This window comes from Arachis hypogaea, chromosome 17 (genome assembly GCF_003086295.3).
Source record: "Arachis hypogaea cultivar Tifrunner chromosome 17, arahy.Tifrunner.gnm2.J5K5, whole genome shotgun sequence".
NCBI lineage: Eukaryota > Viridiplantae > Streptophyta > Magnoliopsida > Fabales > Fabaceae > Arachis > Arachis hypogaea.
Window position 1 is genome coordinate 22,150,106 of NC_092052.1, and position 16,928 is coordinate 22,167,033.

At 40.6% G+C, this 16,928-nt stretch overlaps 1 protein-coding gene across 4 annotated transcripts; it reads right to left on the reverse strand.

Moving 5' to 3' along the window:
* Window positions 1-369: 369 nt before the first annotated feature.
* On the reverse strand, window positions 370-4,627 carry LOC112766095 (uncharacterized). Of its 4 annotated transcripts, XM_072222603.1 has the most exons (5): window positions 4,478-4,581; window positions 4,186-4,320; window positions 3,892-4,062; window positions 1,266-1,654; window positions 370-1,190 (listed from the first exon to the last, which is right to left on the reverse strand). In XM_072222603.1, exons 4-5 carry the CDS (start codon window positions 1,620-1,622, stop codon window positions 720-722), a joined length of 828 nt encoding a protein of 275 aa, XP_072078704.1. In that variant the 5' UTR covers window positions 1,623-1,654; window positions 3,892-4,062; window positions 4,186-4,320; window positions 4,478-4,581; the 3' UTR covers window positions 370-719. The 4 variants fall into 4 exon arrangements, with proteins under 4 accessions (XP_072078704.1, XP_025667739.1, XP_025667737.1 ...); XM_025811954.2 differs by lacking the exon at window positions 1,266-1,654 and having other exon boundaries at window positions 4,478-4,627; XM_025811952.2 differs by lacking the exons at window positions 3,892-4,062; window positions 4,186-4,320; window positions 4,478-4,581 and adding an exon at window positions 1,736-3,177.
* Between the last annotated feature and the right edge of the window lie 12,301 nt (window positions 4,628-16,928).

A 16,928-nucleotide genomic window follows, 5' to 3' on the forward strand; every position in this document is an offset into this window, starting at 1 on the left:
TTACAACAGCGAATAGGTCAGCGCCACAATAAAAGGGTGAAGCCAAGATCCTTCCACGTCGGAGAATTAGTATTGAGGAAAACCGAAGCAGCACGAAGGCCACCCACTCATGGAAAACTCGCAGCGACATGGGAAGGCCCCTACCGTGTTCACCAAGTGCTCGGAAAAGGAGCATATCGATTGGAACAATTAGATAGCACGGTACTACCTAACACTTGGAATATTCAATCCTTGAAACAATACTATAGTTAGCAATGCAGAATGCTGGCACTCTTTTTCCTACCTTGAGATTTTTCCTAAAAGTTAGGTTTTGCTCAAGGAGGTTTTAACGAGGCTAGCTTACCAAATTCACGATGTAAAGGTACTGCGTCAGAACAATATTTATCTTCTTGTTACGACTTACTTTGTTTATGAAAATCTTATGTTACATACTTATCCATTCACAAACGGTATCTTATCAACACAAAAGTCGCATTAGACTCAAGTGCGCAAAATCAATAGCTGACAATCTTTCAGCACCTAATAATGATCAAACCCCATATGACGGTATCAGCTAAGCAAAATCTATGACAATAAACTATTCAAATATATTGTCAGCAAACAAAATAACAGTCACTAAAGGGGCCATACACACTTTAATCAAAGCACACAGTGTTCATGAGAGTATTAGCATCCCTCAACACATCACAAAATATAAAACTAATTACTTCAAACATTTCTTAATCGGCTAAATTATTATTACCCTCTTCCTCCACAACTTCTTCATCATCAACCAACTGACCATCCCGAACCACCTTGCTCGGATCCAAAGCGGTAAAATCCTCTTCAGGATGTAAGAACTTCGCTTGAATAACGGCACGTTCAAAACCCTCGGCAAAAGCATCAAGGATCTCAGCTTCATGATTAGACTCCATATGTTTCAATTTTGCTGTAACCTCAATAATCTGGTCGCTCATTGTAGACAGTTCATTTACCTTTTTTCCCAGAGACTCTACTGCCCTTTCATGATCCTCTTTCACAAGTTTCAGCTTTTCTTTTGACACTGACAGCTCCTCTTTAAGCTCGGTAAGAACAATTTCCTTTGACTTCAATTGCTCCTTCAGCTCAGTTATCTCTAAACTATTACCCAGCATCATCTTATGCCTTTTTTCCTGACTTCGCCCGATGCTAACTAGTCGAAAACCTAGAACCTGCCCAATACCAGAAAATCAGTTAGAAGTTTTCAAAAAATATATACATATATCATTACATGAAACAAAACCGACCTGCATGAATTGATCTATCCCAACATCCCCAACTTCCTCAATGCGAGCAACGTCGGGAGCAGATTGAACAATCTCATCCGCCAAGACATTGAAAGGGAACTTTTTATCCCACACAGACGAGCCATCACCCTCTTCTTCGAAAGAATGCAGCTTTTCTTGTTTAACAGTAAAATTCGATAACTCACTCAACGGTACCGCTTTTTCCCCTTCCTCCAGATTAATCACCTCAGATTTTCTCTTCTTAAAAACAATACCCTTTTTCTTCTGTGCCGGTTGGTTAACCTCAACCTCACCCTCTACCTTCTCGGCGTTTGAAGAAGACCCTTCAAAATTTTTCATTTTAAACCGGGCCCTCATGCTCGAAGCCGAAACTCCAGGAAACCTCCCGCCTACAAAAGAAACACAACCTTATTGAGAACAATTAAACAATATAAGCAAACCCAACTTACGTAGCGCAAACAGTGCCTCACCAAGGTATTGCACAACAGATGCTTTATCCTCTTCCCAAGGAAGCAAATCCGACACCGATACTAAACCACCTCGGTCAACCATTTCCATCAAAAAACTTATAATACATTCATTCCGAGGTGTTATTAGTTCAGGCCCTAGGATATGATTGGGTTGACAACACCAGTACAGGGGAAACTTCTCCCCAAGATGTTCATCTAAATAGAATGGAAATTCTTCATCTACTGGCTTTACCTTGAAGAACATTCCCTTAAAATCTTTGAAAGAAGATTTATATAGTTTGAAAACAGAAAATCCAGGAGTACTATTCAAGTTAATCCAGAGACCTTTCCATACACCCTTTGCTTGAAACAGGGAGAAAAAAAGTTCCAAATCAGGTTTAATCTCCAAAAACTCCATTAGGATTTGAAAACATTTAATGAACGCCCATCCGTTAGGATGAACTTGAGAAGGTGCGCAATTCATTTGGGTTAACAAATTGCATTCAAACTTAGTAAAAGGAAGTTTTACAGATAATTCCTCAAGCACACAGCTATACATATAAAAGTTTTCAAAACCTTTACTTCTATGAAAAATTCGATCCGTACGGTTGCATGGCAACAACTCAATATGAAAACCAGGTCTGACCATCTTAGACATATTCAGACCCTCGAAACTCTCTCTGTCAAAGAACAGAGAAGCCCTTATCTTCACATCATCATCTACCCATTCATACAAATCATCATCCTCTACTTTAGGAAAAGCTTTCACCTTTTTGTCACTCATTTTTCTTTACAGAAATTAGGAAAGAAGCAAATAAGAAAATGCAGTTACTTACCTCTTCTACTCATTGTTTTTGAAGGAAGATGAAGTGTAAACAGCAAACTGTAAGCGGAACCTGAAAAGAAAATTTCCTTTTCCCATTCATTTAATGAAACCCTTTCAATTCCAAGCCGTAATCATGGCCATCAATCCAAGACCCACTTCCAACGGTTCCAAGCCTACTTAGGAACTTGAGCCTTGCATTGAAAACTGTTGACATTCATTTATACCATCATAGCAGTTACTTTTTTAACTAATATTAATTGACGTTACAAAGTAATGAGTCAAGTTGAACTGGGGGCTCCATCCCTGCGCCGAGCTATAATTCGGCCATTTAATTTCAAAAGCTCAACCTGCCTCATTTAAAACACAGGCTAAGCTTGGGGGCTGTGATACAACCGTTATACGTCGGTTACGAATTATAGCTCGGCGAATCCCTTTTTAATCGGCACATTAACTTTGCCGACTTTATGGCATTAAACCACTATGATCGATTACACAGAAACGGTCAATAAACGGCCATCATCTCCGAGTTATAAAGGAAACAGCTGAAATTGAAAAGGTAGATCATCGTTCTAAGCTAAAATAACTCTTCAAATAATTCTCTTTAGCTGACTTGAGCGTCGGAGTGCTTTTTGCAGGTGCTCCCCCCCTTGTTTCACTTGGTGGTCGAGGCATATTGAAGTTCTCCAACAAGGTCGGACGTTCAACCCTCCAAGGAGACATATAGCTCGGCCACAACCAGGCAGGAACATATCTTTTAATAAAATGTGAATATAAGTTGTGTTGATTTATGTTAGTAAATTTTGATAAATATAAATATAAATATATATATATATATATATATATATATATATATATTTTATGTGTGCAAATTGCTATAAATATAAAATTATAAATATAAATTATTGTTAGTTCAAAATAATAATATTTATTAGTCATGTAGCATTGTTGATATTTAAATTAGTTAGCGAATTTCAAATGTTGAAAGATGATTGTTATAATTAAATAAGAGCGATAATTGAGAGTTTAATTTATTTTTTAATATTTAAATAGATAAAAATTCAAATATACAAGTTATTGTTAAAAACATTAAAAAATAAAAATATTAAAAAATAAAAGATTAAAAGAATAATTAAAAGAATAAGTTAGAATTCTTAATTATTTTTAGTTAAATAATATGCATCACAAAATTAAAATACCAATTATCTATAAAATTAGGTAATTATTATTCAAATAAAATATTTTTATATAAAAATAATAGTTAAAAATTATTAAATAATTTAACATATATATATAACTAAATTTCTCAATGTAAGTGTCAACATCTAAATTATTATAAGAGTAGTTTGTATACCTTGATTCCCATTGCTTCTAAAGAAAAGGCATCTACACAAGAAACCCTAGCCTGGAGCACTTGAAGGCCAAGCTCTTCAAACGCTTCCAATATGAAAACCAACAACCCTTTGCAATTCCTTTGACTCAGCACCCTTATCATGAACCCATCCTCTTGTGCTTCAACTTTAAGCTGCATACAAATAATACATCAACACCTTCAACTGTTTATTTATTGAATTATATATACGAGTACTAAATAATTGAATTAGCATTTAGGCATTAGCTAGGTAGTTATATATATCATCATATGTACCATAGGCATGGGACCATGGTCAATGAAATTTTGGACTGAAGAAGAACAAACTGCTAGCTCATCCGATTCTTGTAGCTTTTTCTTTAGACTCCGTATATACTCTGATGCATCCAATATCACTGATGTTTTAAATAGCTGCAAAAAAAAAAAAATCCCGATCAAATTCCCACTAATGTAGAGTTTAACTCACTAATTATCATTAATTCTCCTTAATTGATTAGAATAAAGAGTCATTTATTCAATAAGTAGAAAAATGAAGCTGAATGCAAAAGAGTGTCGTTTGCGTAATCACCGCATGGGATTTAGTGATTGAGCGAAGATGTTGAAGGTTCCTATGAAAACCTGTTCTCTTGTGAACCCTCGAAACCATTCTTCTCTATCTCTTTTAATTTTTTTTTCCCCTCTCTAAATTCTCAATTGAAGAATATATATAGGCATACTAATACTAATTATATATATTTAAAAAAGAAAAAAAATTCTTTGATATATCATTTGTGAAAGGATATATGAGAACGCGGAATCTTGGTAGTCACGTGTGATGCGTATTTGGAATTACAGTAAGAACTGTGTTAACTTTTTTAACTTATGTTGTAACCTTAGCTTGTGTGTGTGCATTTTTATTTATTTATTTTTTTATTTTGTGAGAGAACCGATGCAACTTTGTTTGTTCTTGTCATGCTAATTAGGGGCTTAGGGACTTGTTTGATGCCGTGTTAGAATTTCTTCACACAGTCCACATGTGAACCATCCTATAAGAACATTTTTACACCTATCTCTTTAATTTTACACAATTTGTTTTATTAAATTTCGGATATGTACGTAATCTGTCTAATTAATACCAAATAATAACTCAACTGTAATACACAAATTTCAGTGAATGTCTTGTCCATTAACCACAGAATATAATCACAAATAATTAAGGTTGTGAAAATTGAATTGGTGACCGAATCAATAAAATTAGTGGTTTAAGAGTTTAAGGTTCAATTGAAATTTAATCGGTTGAATCGAATATAATAGAATAATATATTTATATATAAAATATATAATTTTTTAAAAAGTATAATTTTTTTGTATTTTATTATTTTAAATCAATTAACCGTTAAAAATTTAGATGATTCAATCAATTAATTAGTTTTTTGACCTTTTTATTATTAACTAATTTTTATTTTGAATTAAATTGATTCGGTGATGACCGATTTTTTATTAATCCAGTTGAATCAACGGATTCAGTCCAATTTGCAAAACCCAGTAATAATAGATATTTGGGTTATTAGTATGGTATTCCAGATTTTGTAGTAAATTCTTTACTCACCAAAAGATAAATTGTGTTATCATTGACCAACATATGAAAAAAAGCCTCACATTAGGGACCAATACTTAAAAAAGTTATGATTTTAGATTCTATCTCTCACCATATGAACTAGTTTTTGTGGTGATAATTCTCCCAAAATATTATAGCTTATTATATTGTTATTTTCGTTAAAAGCTGGCCAACTAGAAAAAACTACTTACTGAGAGTTCTAACTAGTGGAGAATTCTCGCTGGCAAAAAACCGAGTGAAGTGCCACAGAATAAAGTCATTGAAATGTCAATTCTTCAACGAGACTAATATCTAAAAATGTCCTACATCGGAGAACTAACACTTAAAAGACTTTGAACTTTTCTATCATAAATCTAATTTTTGTGGTAATGGTTCCTGTTACGATGGGTAACCGGAGATGGTGGGCTGGACTCGCTAGGTTAGTCCAATCGTTTGAGGAAGGAAGCCTTCGAGCGGGTCTGCGCCTTGGGGGCCTCCGTCCGACTTGTGAGTATGAAAGAGTGGGGGGTGGTACCTGCAAAGACACTCCGATGCCTAAGTCAGCAAGGGTGTGAGCAGGTCTAGAGAGTATTGGGACTTAGAGATACCTGAGAGGTGTCAGTGTATTTATAGTGGTGAACCAATAACCACCGTTGAAGTAGTGCCACTTTTTTAGGGTGATAACCGTCCCTTTATTTTAGGGAGGTTGAGATATGGCTCCTGGAAGTGGTTAGAGAGATTCTAGGGACAGTTACTCATTTAAACGAGTGATTATCTGCCAGCTAACCCTCGTCCCCGACTTCTTTAGGGTAAGTCGTGATAAGAACCGACTTCGCAGGAGGAAGGTCGGTGCTAGGTGAGGCTCAACCCTTTGGATTGGGCCTTTTATTTATACCTGGGCCTTATCATTGGGCCAAGGTATGAACAGTGCCCCTACTCGAGCCCAATTTCTTTTAAGATTTGGGTTCGAGTATTCTACTCGGGAATGTAGCCGACTTGGGAGGGAACCGACGTGTTTGTTTGGAACCGACGTGACCTTTGTGACTTTTGATTTTTCACAGTTACGTCTAATCAAACGTCGCGTCTGTTAGAGGTTCGCGTAGGTATTAATTACTTTGGTAACGGTGCACCCATTAATGACTGCCCTGTTTTTACCATTATGCCCCTAACGTGTTTATAAATACTTTCCCTCTCTTTCATTGTTTCGTTTCTGCGATTTTTCAAATTTCCTGTTCGTGCAACATTCTTGCGTTTGAAGGCTTTCATTTCCTCTAACCTTTTTCAGATAAAGGTTAGATTTTTCTTCTTCTCCTTTTGCAACATGCTTTCGGTTTGCATGCTTTTATTTTTCGGATGGATAGATTGAGTCGTAGGTTTCTGTTTGATTCCGTACTTTCCCCTTAGAGACCATGTTTTTTTATTTTCTTTTCTTTTTCCTTTGTAGGTTTTACCAACCCCTTTTTTAAAAGAAAGAAAATGTCTTCTGTTGAAAGTCTTGCTCAGTGGGTTGATGTTACGGTCCTGGGGGAGGAACCTTTGGTTGACACCGAATTTATCACCAACCTTCGCACTCATCACCGAATTTGTACTTCCGAGGAGGATGAGCCAAAGTATGAGTTGGTGGTCCCAGTTCCAGAAGACCGGGTTTGCTTCGGGAGGGCCACTGAGGCGGCCCCTCATTTCTTCTTTATGTATGAGAGCATGGTTACCCGTTTGGGTGTCTTTCTTCCATTTTCTGATTTTGAGATGTCGGTGTTGCATCACTGCCGAGTTGCTCCTACTCAACTTCACCCCAATTCCTGGGGTTTTTTGAAAATCTACCAGTTTATCAGCCATGCTTTAGACTTTCCGACTTCTTTGAGAATTTTCTTTCATCTCTTCCATATGACCAAACCCTTCAGTGGGCAAAATAATAAGCAACAATGGGTGTCTTTCCGGGCTATACAAGGTCGGAGAGTTTTCACCCTTTTTGACGAATCCTTTCATGACTTCAAAAATTATTTTTTCAAAGTTCAAGGCGTAGAGGGTCACCACCCCTTTTTCTTGGATGAGAATTCTTCCCCTCGCTTTCCCTTGTACTGGTTAGAGGCTTCCCCCTGTGAGAAATATGGTTTGGAGGATCTGGATGAGGTGGAGGCAGCCATTGTGGGGTTCCTCCGAGAAGTATGGGGGAGGGCCCCATATCTGGATACCAAAAAATTTCTCCAGGGGTCGTCGTCTTTTGTCCAGACACAACTAGGTAGCTTTTATCTACTTTGTTTCCGACTTGTTTCTACCGACTTGAAGTTTACTGACTTGTTTTACTAATTGTTTTCTTTTACAGAGATGGCGAGGAAGAATTCCAATGAGTCTTACCAGAGAGTCCAGGAGGCCAAGGCGAGGTCTCGCGCTAGAACCGGTGGTGCCAGGGTAACTAGCTCTCCTCTTCCTCTTCCTCCCCCTTCTTCCCGAAATTTGGGGACTCCTTCTCAACCCATTGTTATTCCTGCTTCAGCTTCTTCTCAGCCGTCCCCTCCTCCCCGACCTTCTCCTGAGCCAGAGAAGAAGAAGCGCAAGGCTTTAGAGTCTGACTCTTCTTTTGAAGGTGAGGCTAAGGTGGATGCTCCTGCATTTATCCGAAAGTTCATCTATCCCCATATCCGTATAGGTATGGATGATGTTTCTATTCGGAACCACCTCACTATTCTGGCTGAGGAGAGCATCAGGGCGGCGGGAATTTGTGCCAAGTTCCTTGATAATTTTGAGAAGAATCCTCTTAGCTCTCTGGGTTCAACCTCTAAGGTTGAAGAGTTGGAGGGAAGGATTCTCATATATCAGGAACATGAGAAGGAGTTGAAGAAGGAGGTCGCCAAATTGAAGGAGGAGAGGGATGGCCTCCAAGAGAAGGAGAGCAAGTTACAAGCCCTATGTAACATGGAGAATGGCTTGAGAAAGAAGGCGCAGGAGAGTTATCAGAGTTTATTTGAGGATCTTGTGGCTGTAAGGAGGAATTTGTTGAACTCTCGGACTGCCTATGCCGAGTTGGAGGACTCTATTGCTGAGGGGGCGGAGGAGGCCTGGAGGATTTTTAAGGAGCAGGTCGGAGTCCTTGCTCCCGACCTGGATCTCTCTCCTTTAGATCCTGACAAGGTTGTTATTGATGGTGCCATAGTTTATCCCCCTGCTCCCGAGGTCGTCACCGAGTCAGATTTGAAGACTCGGGGGCAGAGAATCATTGAGTCCCCTCCTCGTCAAAAGGATGTTCCGAGTTCCTCCCGACCTCTCGGCACCTCTTCTCCGACTCCTATGGACACTTCTTTCCCTGGTCCTGATGGCGCTCCGACTTCTCTTCCCGACTCTGGTGGTGATGCTCTTTAAAAATTTGTTGGCTATATGGGGGCCCAGCCTGTGGGTCCCCCCTTTTTTTAAACTCTTTATATTTGTGGTGGTGGTATGTTGACATTTTCCTTGGCCTTTTATGGCCGTAAACAAAAATATTTATAATTGCCCTTTTTTGGATAAGGGTTTTATTTAACAAAAATACCCTTTTTGGTATAAGGGTTTCAGCTACCTTTTTGTGTGCATGCTTTCTGATTTTGATTTTTCGAAATCCCTTTAATCTTTTCTGAAAACCTTTTGCTTGTCCGTCCTTCTAAGCCTTTTCGCTTTAAGGACTTTAGGACATTCTTTAAGCTTTTTCCTAGGTTTTTCGATCTCTTTCTTGTTATTCCTTATACTCAACTTTGTTTTATTGAGTTCTATGACTTAGGTTATTTTTGCGATGCGTTTTCTTTTCTACTCGGTTTTTCATTTCGACTTATGAGTCGGAATGTCTCCGAGTTTCTCACGATCAACTTTTATAACCTCTTTACACCGACTTGTACCTCGTCGTTTTATCCTGACGACCATCTAGGTCGGTTCATGGGATTTTCACGTTTTGTCGAGCTTAAGTCGGCGCGTTTCGTAGGAAGAAAAATAAACGAGAAGGAATTTATAAGAGATATTGTAAAATATCTTTATTAATTTGGGAAGGTACTTTACTGCTACTAAGGGTTTTTAATAATCTTTTCCCCCTTAGCCTCTACTATGATGCCTCATTAAAAACCCTTCTTCAGAAAAAACCCTTTAATGTTTGGAAAAAAATCGTGAAGTTGGGAAAAGAGTACATTAGGGAGTAGAGTTCGCTTTTAACTATAATACCTTTTCATATTACAAGCATGCCACGATCTTGGTAACTCGGCGCCGCTTAGGTCGGTCACCTTATAATAACCTTTTTCCTAAGACCTCGCTAACTTTGTAGGGTCCTTTCCAATTGGCAGCGAGTTTTCCTTCCCCCGATTTGTTGACTCCTATGTCGTTTCTGATTAAGACCAGATCGCTTAGTGCGAAACTTCTTTGAATGACTTTCTTGTTGTATCTGGTAGCCATCCTTTGCTTGAGCGCTGCTTCTCTTATCTGGGCTTGTTCTCGGACTTCGGGGAGTAACTCTAGCTCCTCTTTGTGCTCCTGTATGTTTCCGATTTCATCATGGAGAATCACTCTTGGACTTTGCTCACTGATTTCTACTAGTATCATAGCTTCTACCCCATAGACAAGTCGAAAGGGTGTTTCTCCAGTAGCAGATTGTGGCGTCGTCCGATAAGCCCACAATACTTGTGGGAGCTCTTCTGTCCAGGCTCCCTTTGCTTCTTGTAGTCTTTTCTTTAGCCCTGCCAGTATGACTTTGTTGGCTGCCTCGACTTGTCCATTGGCTTGTGAATGTTCCACCGAGGTAAACTGGTGTTTGATTTTCATACTGGCCACCAGGCTTCTGAAGGTAGAGTCGGTGAACTGGGTTCCATTATCTGTAGTGATGGAATAAGGTATTCCATATCTTGTGATGATATTTTTGTAGAGGAACCTCCGACTTCTCTGAGCTGTGATGGTAGCCAGTGGTTCTGCTTCTATCCACTTTGTGAAGTAGTCTATCCCCACGATCAAATATTTGACTTGTCCTGGCGCCTGGGGAAAAGGACCTAGCAAATCCATTCCCCATTTTGCGAAGGGCCATGGAGAAGTTATACTGATGAGTTCTTTGGGGGGAGCTACGTGGAAATTTGCATGCATCTGGCATGGCTGGCACTTTTTCACAAACTCGGTGGCATCTTTTTGCAAGGTCGGCCAGTAGAATCCAGCTCGGATGACCTTCCTGGCTAGCGATCTTGCTCCGAGATGATTTCCGTAAATCCCATTGTGAACCTCCTCTAGCACTTCAGTGGTCCTTGATGTCGGTACGCACTTCAACAATGGTGTCGATATTCCCCTTTTATAAAGGATATTTTTCACCAAAGTGTAATGTTGTGCTTCCCTCCGAATTTTCTTGGCCTCTTTTTCCTCCTTAGGGAGGACGTCGAATTTTAGATATTCGACCAGAGGATTCATCCATCTGAGGTTTAGCCCGGATACCTCAAGGACATCTTGTTTGCCCTCTGCTTTCACTACCGAGGGTTCTTGGAGAGTTTCCTAGATCAGGCTTCTATTGTTCCCTCCTGGTTTGGTACTTGCTAACTTGGAGAGGGCGTCTGCTCTGCTATTGAGATCCCGAGTTATGTGTTTGACCTCGGTTTCTGCAAAGCGCTCGAGGTACTCCAAAATTTTTTCCAAGTATCTCTTCATATTTGGATCTTTTGCCTGATACTCTCCATTTATCTGGGAGGTCACCACTTGGGAGTCGATGTATATCATCACTTTTGTTGCACCGACTTCTTCTGCCAGCTTTAATCCAGCGATCAGGGCTTCGTATTCTGCCTGATTATTTAAAGCTGGGAATTCAAATTTGAGGGAAACCTCTATTTGGGTTCCCCTTTCGTCAACCAATATTATGCCTGCGCCGCTTCCTGTCTTGTTTGAGGATCCATCTACATAGAGTTCCCATGTGGTTGGCTTTTCCTCTTGGTCTCCTGCGTATTCCGCTCTTTGATTGCCGTCCGAGTTTCATATCTCACGTCGAACTCGGAGAGCTCTATTGCCCATTGAATCATTCTCCCAGCAACATCCGTCTTTTGGAGAATTTGCTTCATGGGTTGGTTCGTGCGGACTCTTATTGTATGAGCTTGAAAGTAAGGTCGTAGCCTTCGTAAGGCTATTACTAAGGAATAAGCAAACTTCTCTAGTTTGTGATACCTTAGCTCGGGGCCCTGTAGAACTTTGCTGATGAAGTAAACTGGATGCTGCCCGGCCTCGTCCTCCCTTATCAGAGCTGATGCAACAGCTTTGTCTGCTATGGACAAATAAAGGACGAGACCTTCCCCGACTAGAGGTTGGGTTAGGATTGGTGGTTGACTCAAGAACCTTTTGAACTCCTGGAACGCTCCTTCGCATTCTGGAGTCCATTCAAACTGGCATCCCTTTTTTAATAAAGAAAATAGTGGAAGAGATTTGAGTGCTGATCCTGCCAAGAACCTGGAGAGGGCTGCGAGTCGGCCATTCAATTGTTGAACCTCTCTTAAGCAAGTCGGGCTCCTCATTTCTAGGATAGCTTTACACTTACCGGGATTTGCTTCAATCCCTCTCTGTGTCAGCATAAAACCCAGGAATTTTCCATCTTCTACCGCGAAGGCACATTTTGCGGGATTTAGTCTCATCCCGTGTAACCTTATGGTGTCGAAGACTTGCGAGAGGTCTGACAAGAGGTCGACTTCTTCCTTGGTTTTTACCAGCATGTCATCGACGTAAACTTCCATTAGGCTCCCAAGGTGAGAAGCGAACACCTTGTTCATCATCCTCTGATATGTGGCCCCTGCATTTTTCAATTCAAATGGCATGACCACGTAACAGAAATTAGCTCTGGGCGTGATGAATGATGTTTTCTCCTAGTCTGGCTCATACATCGGGATTCGGTTATACCCCGAGTAGGCATCCATGAACGACAAGTATTGATATCCCGAGCTAGAGTCTACTAGGGTATCAATACTTGGTAGTGGATAAGGGTCCTTGGGACATGCCTTATTTAAGTCGGTGTAGTCGACACACATTCTCCATTTGCCATTTTGCTTTTTGACTAGCACTACATTGGCTAGCCATGTTGGATATTTGACTTCTCTGATGAAGCCGACTTCTAAGAGTGCCTGTACTTGTTCTTCTACTATTAGGGCTCGCTCCAGGTCGAGCTTGCGTCTTCTTTGTTGTACAGGTCGGGACCCTGAGTATACCGAGAGCTTGTGGGACATGAGCTCGGGATCTATCCCGGGCATGTCGGAGGCTTTCCAGGCAAAGAGGTCGGAATTGTCTCTTAGGAATTTAGTCAACCCTTGTTTTAGGGTTTCCCCTAGGTTGGCTCCTATGTTGGTATTTTTTTCTTCCTTTTGGCCGACCTATATTTCTTCGGTTTTTCCTCCCGGTTGTGATCGCAGCTTTTCTCTGGCCCTTGCACCGCCGAGCTCTATGGTGTGAACTTCTTTGCCTTTTTCCCTTAGGTTCAGGCTTTCGTTGTAGCATTTCCTTGCCAATTTCTGATCTCCCCTCACCATTGCTATTCCCGCTGAGGTCGGGAATTTCATGCAAAGGTGGGGAGTGGACACCACTGCTCCGAGTCGATTAAGGATAGCTCTGCCAATTAAAGTATTATATGCTGACCCTACGTCGATGACTATGAAGTCTATACTCAGAGTTTTGGATTTTCCCCTTTTCCAAAAGTGGTGTGAAGGGGTAGAAATCCCAGTGGTCTTATTGGCGTGTCACCTAATCCGTACAAGGTGTCGGGGTAGGCTCTTAATTCTTTCTCATCTAACCATAGTTTGTCAAAAGGGGCTTGAAAAGAATGTCCGCTGAGCTTCCTTGATCTACTAGGGTTCTGTAGAGATGGGCATTTGCCAGGATCATGGTTATTACCACTAGATCGTCGTGTCCAGGGATTACTCCTTGCCCATCCTCCTTTGTGAATGATATGGTTGGAAGGTCGGGTGACTCGCTCCCAACTTGGTAGACTCGCTTGAGATACCTTTTGCGAGAGGACTTGGTGAGTCCCCCTCCCGCAAACCCTCCTAAGATCATATGGATATGTCTCTCCGGAGTCTGCGGTGGTGGGTCTCTTCTATCCTCGTCGTCTCGCTTTCTCTTCCCATGGTTGTCCGACCTTTCTATGAGATATCTGTCAAGGCGGCCTTCTCTAGCCAGCTTTTCTATCACATTTTTAAGGTCGTAACAGTCATTTGTTGAGTGACCATATATTTTATGGTACTCACAGTAGTCGCTACGACTCCCCCCTTTTTTATTTTTAATAGGCCTGGGAGGTGGCAGCCTTTCAGTATTGCAAATCTCTCTGTATACATCCACTATAGAAACCTTTAGAGGAGTATAAGAGTGATATTTTCTTGGTCTATCGAGACCGAGTTCTTCCTTCTTCTTGGGCTCCCTATCCCTCTCTTTTGTCGAGGGAGATGCCCGGGTCGCCAACTCGAATCTCTCAGTCTGGCATTCTCCTCCATGTTGATGTACTTTTCAGCTCTTTCCTGTACATCACTTAAGGAGGCGAGGTGCCTTTTTGATATGGACTGTGAGAAAGGACCTTCTCTAAGCCCATTGACTAACCCCATAATAACTGCCTCGGTGGGCAGGTCTTGGATTTCTAAACATGTTTTGTTGAACCTTTTCATATAGGCTCGTAAGGATTCTCCGACCTCCTGCTTTATTCATAGGAGGCTTGGCGCAAGTTTTACTTTGTCCTTCTGGATAGAGAACCTCATCAAGAATTTCCTTGAGAGGTCTTCGAAACTGGTGATTGACCACAGGGGGAGGCTGTCGAACCACTTCATCGCTACTTTCGACAGGGTGGTCGGGAAGGCTTTGCATCGCGTAGCGTCAGAAGCGTCAGCCAGATACATCCGACTTTTGAAATTTCTTAAGTGATGCTTCGGACCCGTGGTTCCGTCGTAGAGGTCCATATCGGGGCTTTTGAAGTTCCTCGGAACTTTTGCCCTCATTATGTCCTCGCTGAAGGGGTCCTCCCCTCTTGGGGGCGACTCTTCTCGGTCGTCGCGGGAGTTCCGATTTTTGAGGGAGGATTCCAACTTCAAGAGTTTTCTTTCTAACTCTTTTCGTCGTTCCATCTCCTCTTTTAGATTCTTTTCTGTTTCCCTTTGTCGCTCCCGTTCCTGTTCCAGTTGTTCCTGGCGGCTTTGGTGGACATGGACTAATCCCATAAATTCAGTTGCATGGGGTGGTCCATCCTTTTCCGATTCGCGCCCTTCTGAGGAATTTACCTTCAGATTTTTGACTCCGGAAGTATACTCTCTATGCTGATCGTTAGTTCCTTGGTGGAGGGTTAAGTTTGCGTCATTGTCTCCAGTGTCCAGATTCTCTTGTTCGGAATCTGACTCCACATGACCCTCCTCAGGGGATCTGTCCGCCATCACTGGTTGATCTCTCGGGTCCCCGGCAACGGCGCCAATGTTACGATGGGTAACCGAAGATGGTGGGCTGGACTCGCTAGGTTGGGCCAATCGTCTGAGGAAGGAAGCCTTCGAGCGGGTCTGCACCTTGGGGGCCTCCGTCCGACTTGTGAGTATGAAAGAGTGGGGGGTGGTACTTGCAAAGACACTCCGATGCCTAAGTCAGCAAGAGTGTGAGCAGGTCTGGAGAGTATTGGGACTTAGAGATACCTGAGAGGTGTCAGTGTATTTATAGTGGTGAACCAATAACCACCGTTGAAGTAGTGCCACTTTTTTAGGGTGATAACTGTCCCTTTATCTTAGGAAGGTTGAGATATGGCTCCTGGAAGTGGTTAGAGAAATTCTAGGGACAGTTACTCATTTAAACGAGTGATTATCTGCCAGCTAACCCTCGTCCCCGACTTCTTTAGGGTAAGTCGTGATAAGAACCAACTTCGCAGGAGGAAGGTCGGTGTTAGGTGAGGCTCAACCCTTTGGATTTGGCCTTTTATTTGTACCTGAGCCTTATCATTGGGTCAGGGTATGAACAGTTTTCGTAAAATTTTTGTAGCTCATTAATTATGATAGAGTATGTTATTGATAAGTGTACTTATTGATTTGTGCATTATTCACACTACCAAAATAGATTCTTTTAATTAAGAAATTAACAAATAATTGAAGTCTCGCTGGTAATAAAAGTATGAATAACAATGATTCAGAAAGAATGGAATACAATTAGCTATGGAAGTGTTCAAGGAAAATAGATCGGCAATAATTTGGAAGGTGTAGTATGAGTTATGTGTTAGACTAAAAAGAGAAATATGTTTCCAAAACTCATTATTGTTATCCTTTTTGTATATTTATTATTATAAGTATCATGATGTTACTTCTCCTAACAAATTTAAGTTAATAAAGACAATATAAATAATTATATCTCTAATACTTTTTTTAAGAAGAATCTTTTTTTGAGTTTATTTAAATTTTTTTGTATAGCCTTTTGTTGTTTTTTATTTGTCTCGTGTTATTTTTTTTGTTCACTAAAGATCAAATTTTAAATCTTTCAAATATAGAATTTTGATACTGTGTTATGATGTTATTTTTTTTTAAATTTAAATTTATAAAAAAATAGTATAAATAATTATATCTCTAATAGTAAAATAAATATAAATGTCATTGTAAATTTCATCATCATTTATTTTAGGTTTAAGTACGATTTTGGTCCCTAATGTAGAGACCGAAAATTTATTTCGTCCCCGACCTTTTTTGCTATGAAATGGTCCCAAAAGTTTCATTTTGTTTTAAAATCGTCCTTTTTACCAGATTTTTTATTTTTATTACCAAATTATCTCTAACTAAAAAAATATAAAATAAAATAAAATAAAAAGGAAAAAAAGAAAGAAAGGGAACGACGAGAGGGAGAAAGAGAATCGGGGAAAGAAAGAGAATTGGGGGAGGGGAGGGGAGGGAAGGAAAGAAGGGGGAGGGAAGGTAGCGTTGCCGCGCCGCCGCCTGTGATGGAGAGAACGGAAGGAGAAACCGTCATACACAGGGATAAAGAGGGGGGAGATAGAAAGGGAGAAGAAAGAGACCGGAAGGGGAAACAGAGAGCAAGAGAGGAGAAAGGGAGAAGAGAGAGATCGGAAGGGAGAGGGAGACTGCGTTCAGCGCTGCCGCCGCCACTCGCGCCGCTCGCCGTTTCTGCTCTTCTTCCTCACTCGGTCGTCGATGTTCCTCGCCGTTTCTGCTTTTGCTTCTGCTTCTGTTTCTGTTTTTGTTTCTACTTCTGGTTTTGTTTTTGTTATTGCTCTGATTTCATTATCTATTATTGTTGTTGGTGTTGTTCTTCTAGTTGTTGTTGTTGTTTTATTGTTGTTGTTGTTTCACTGCTTCTGTATTTGCTTGTTCTTTGCGCCTCTGCATTTGGTTTATTTTGGGGAAGAAGGGAAAGGGTATTTTCGTCCAAAGGACGATTTTAAAATAAACTGAAACCTTCAGAATCATTTTGTAGCGAAAAAAAGCCAGAGACAAAATAAATTTTCAGCCTCTATGTTAGGAAC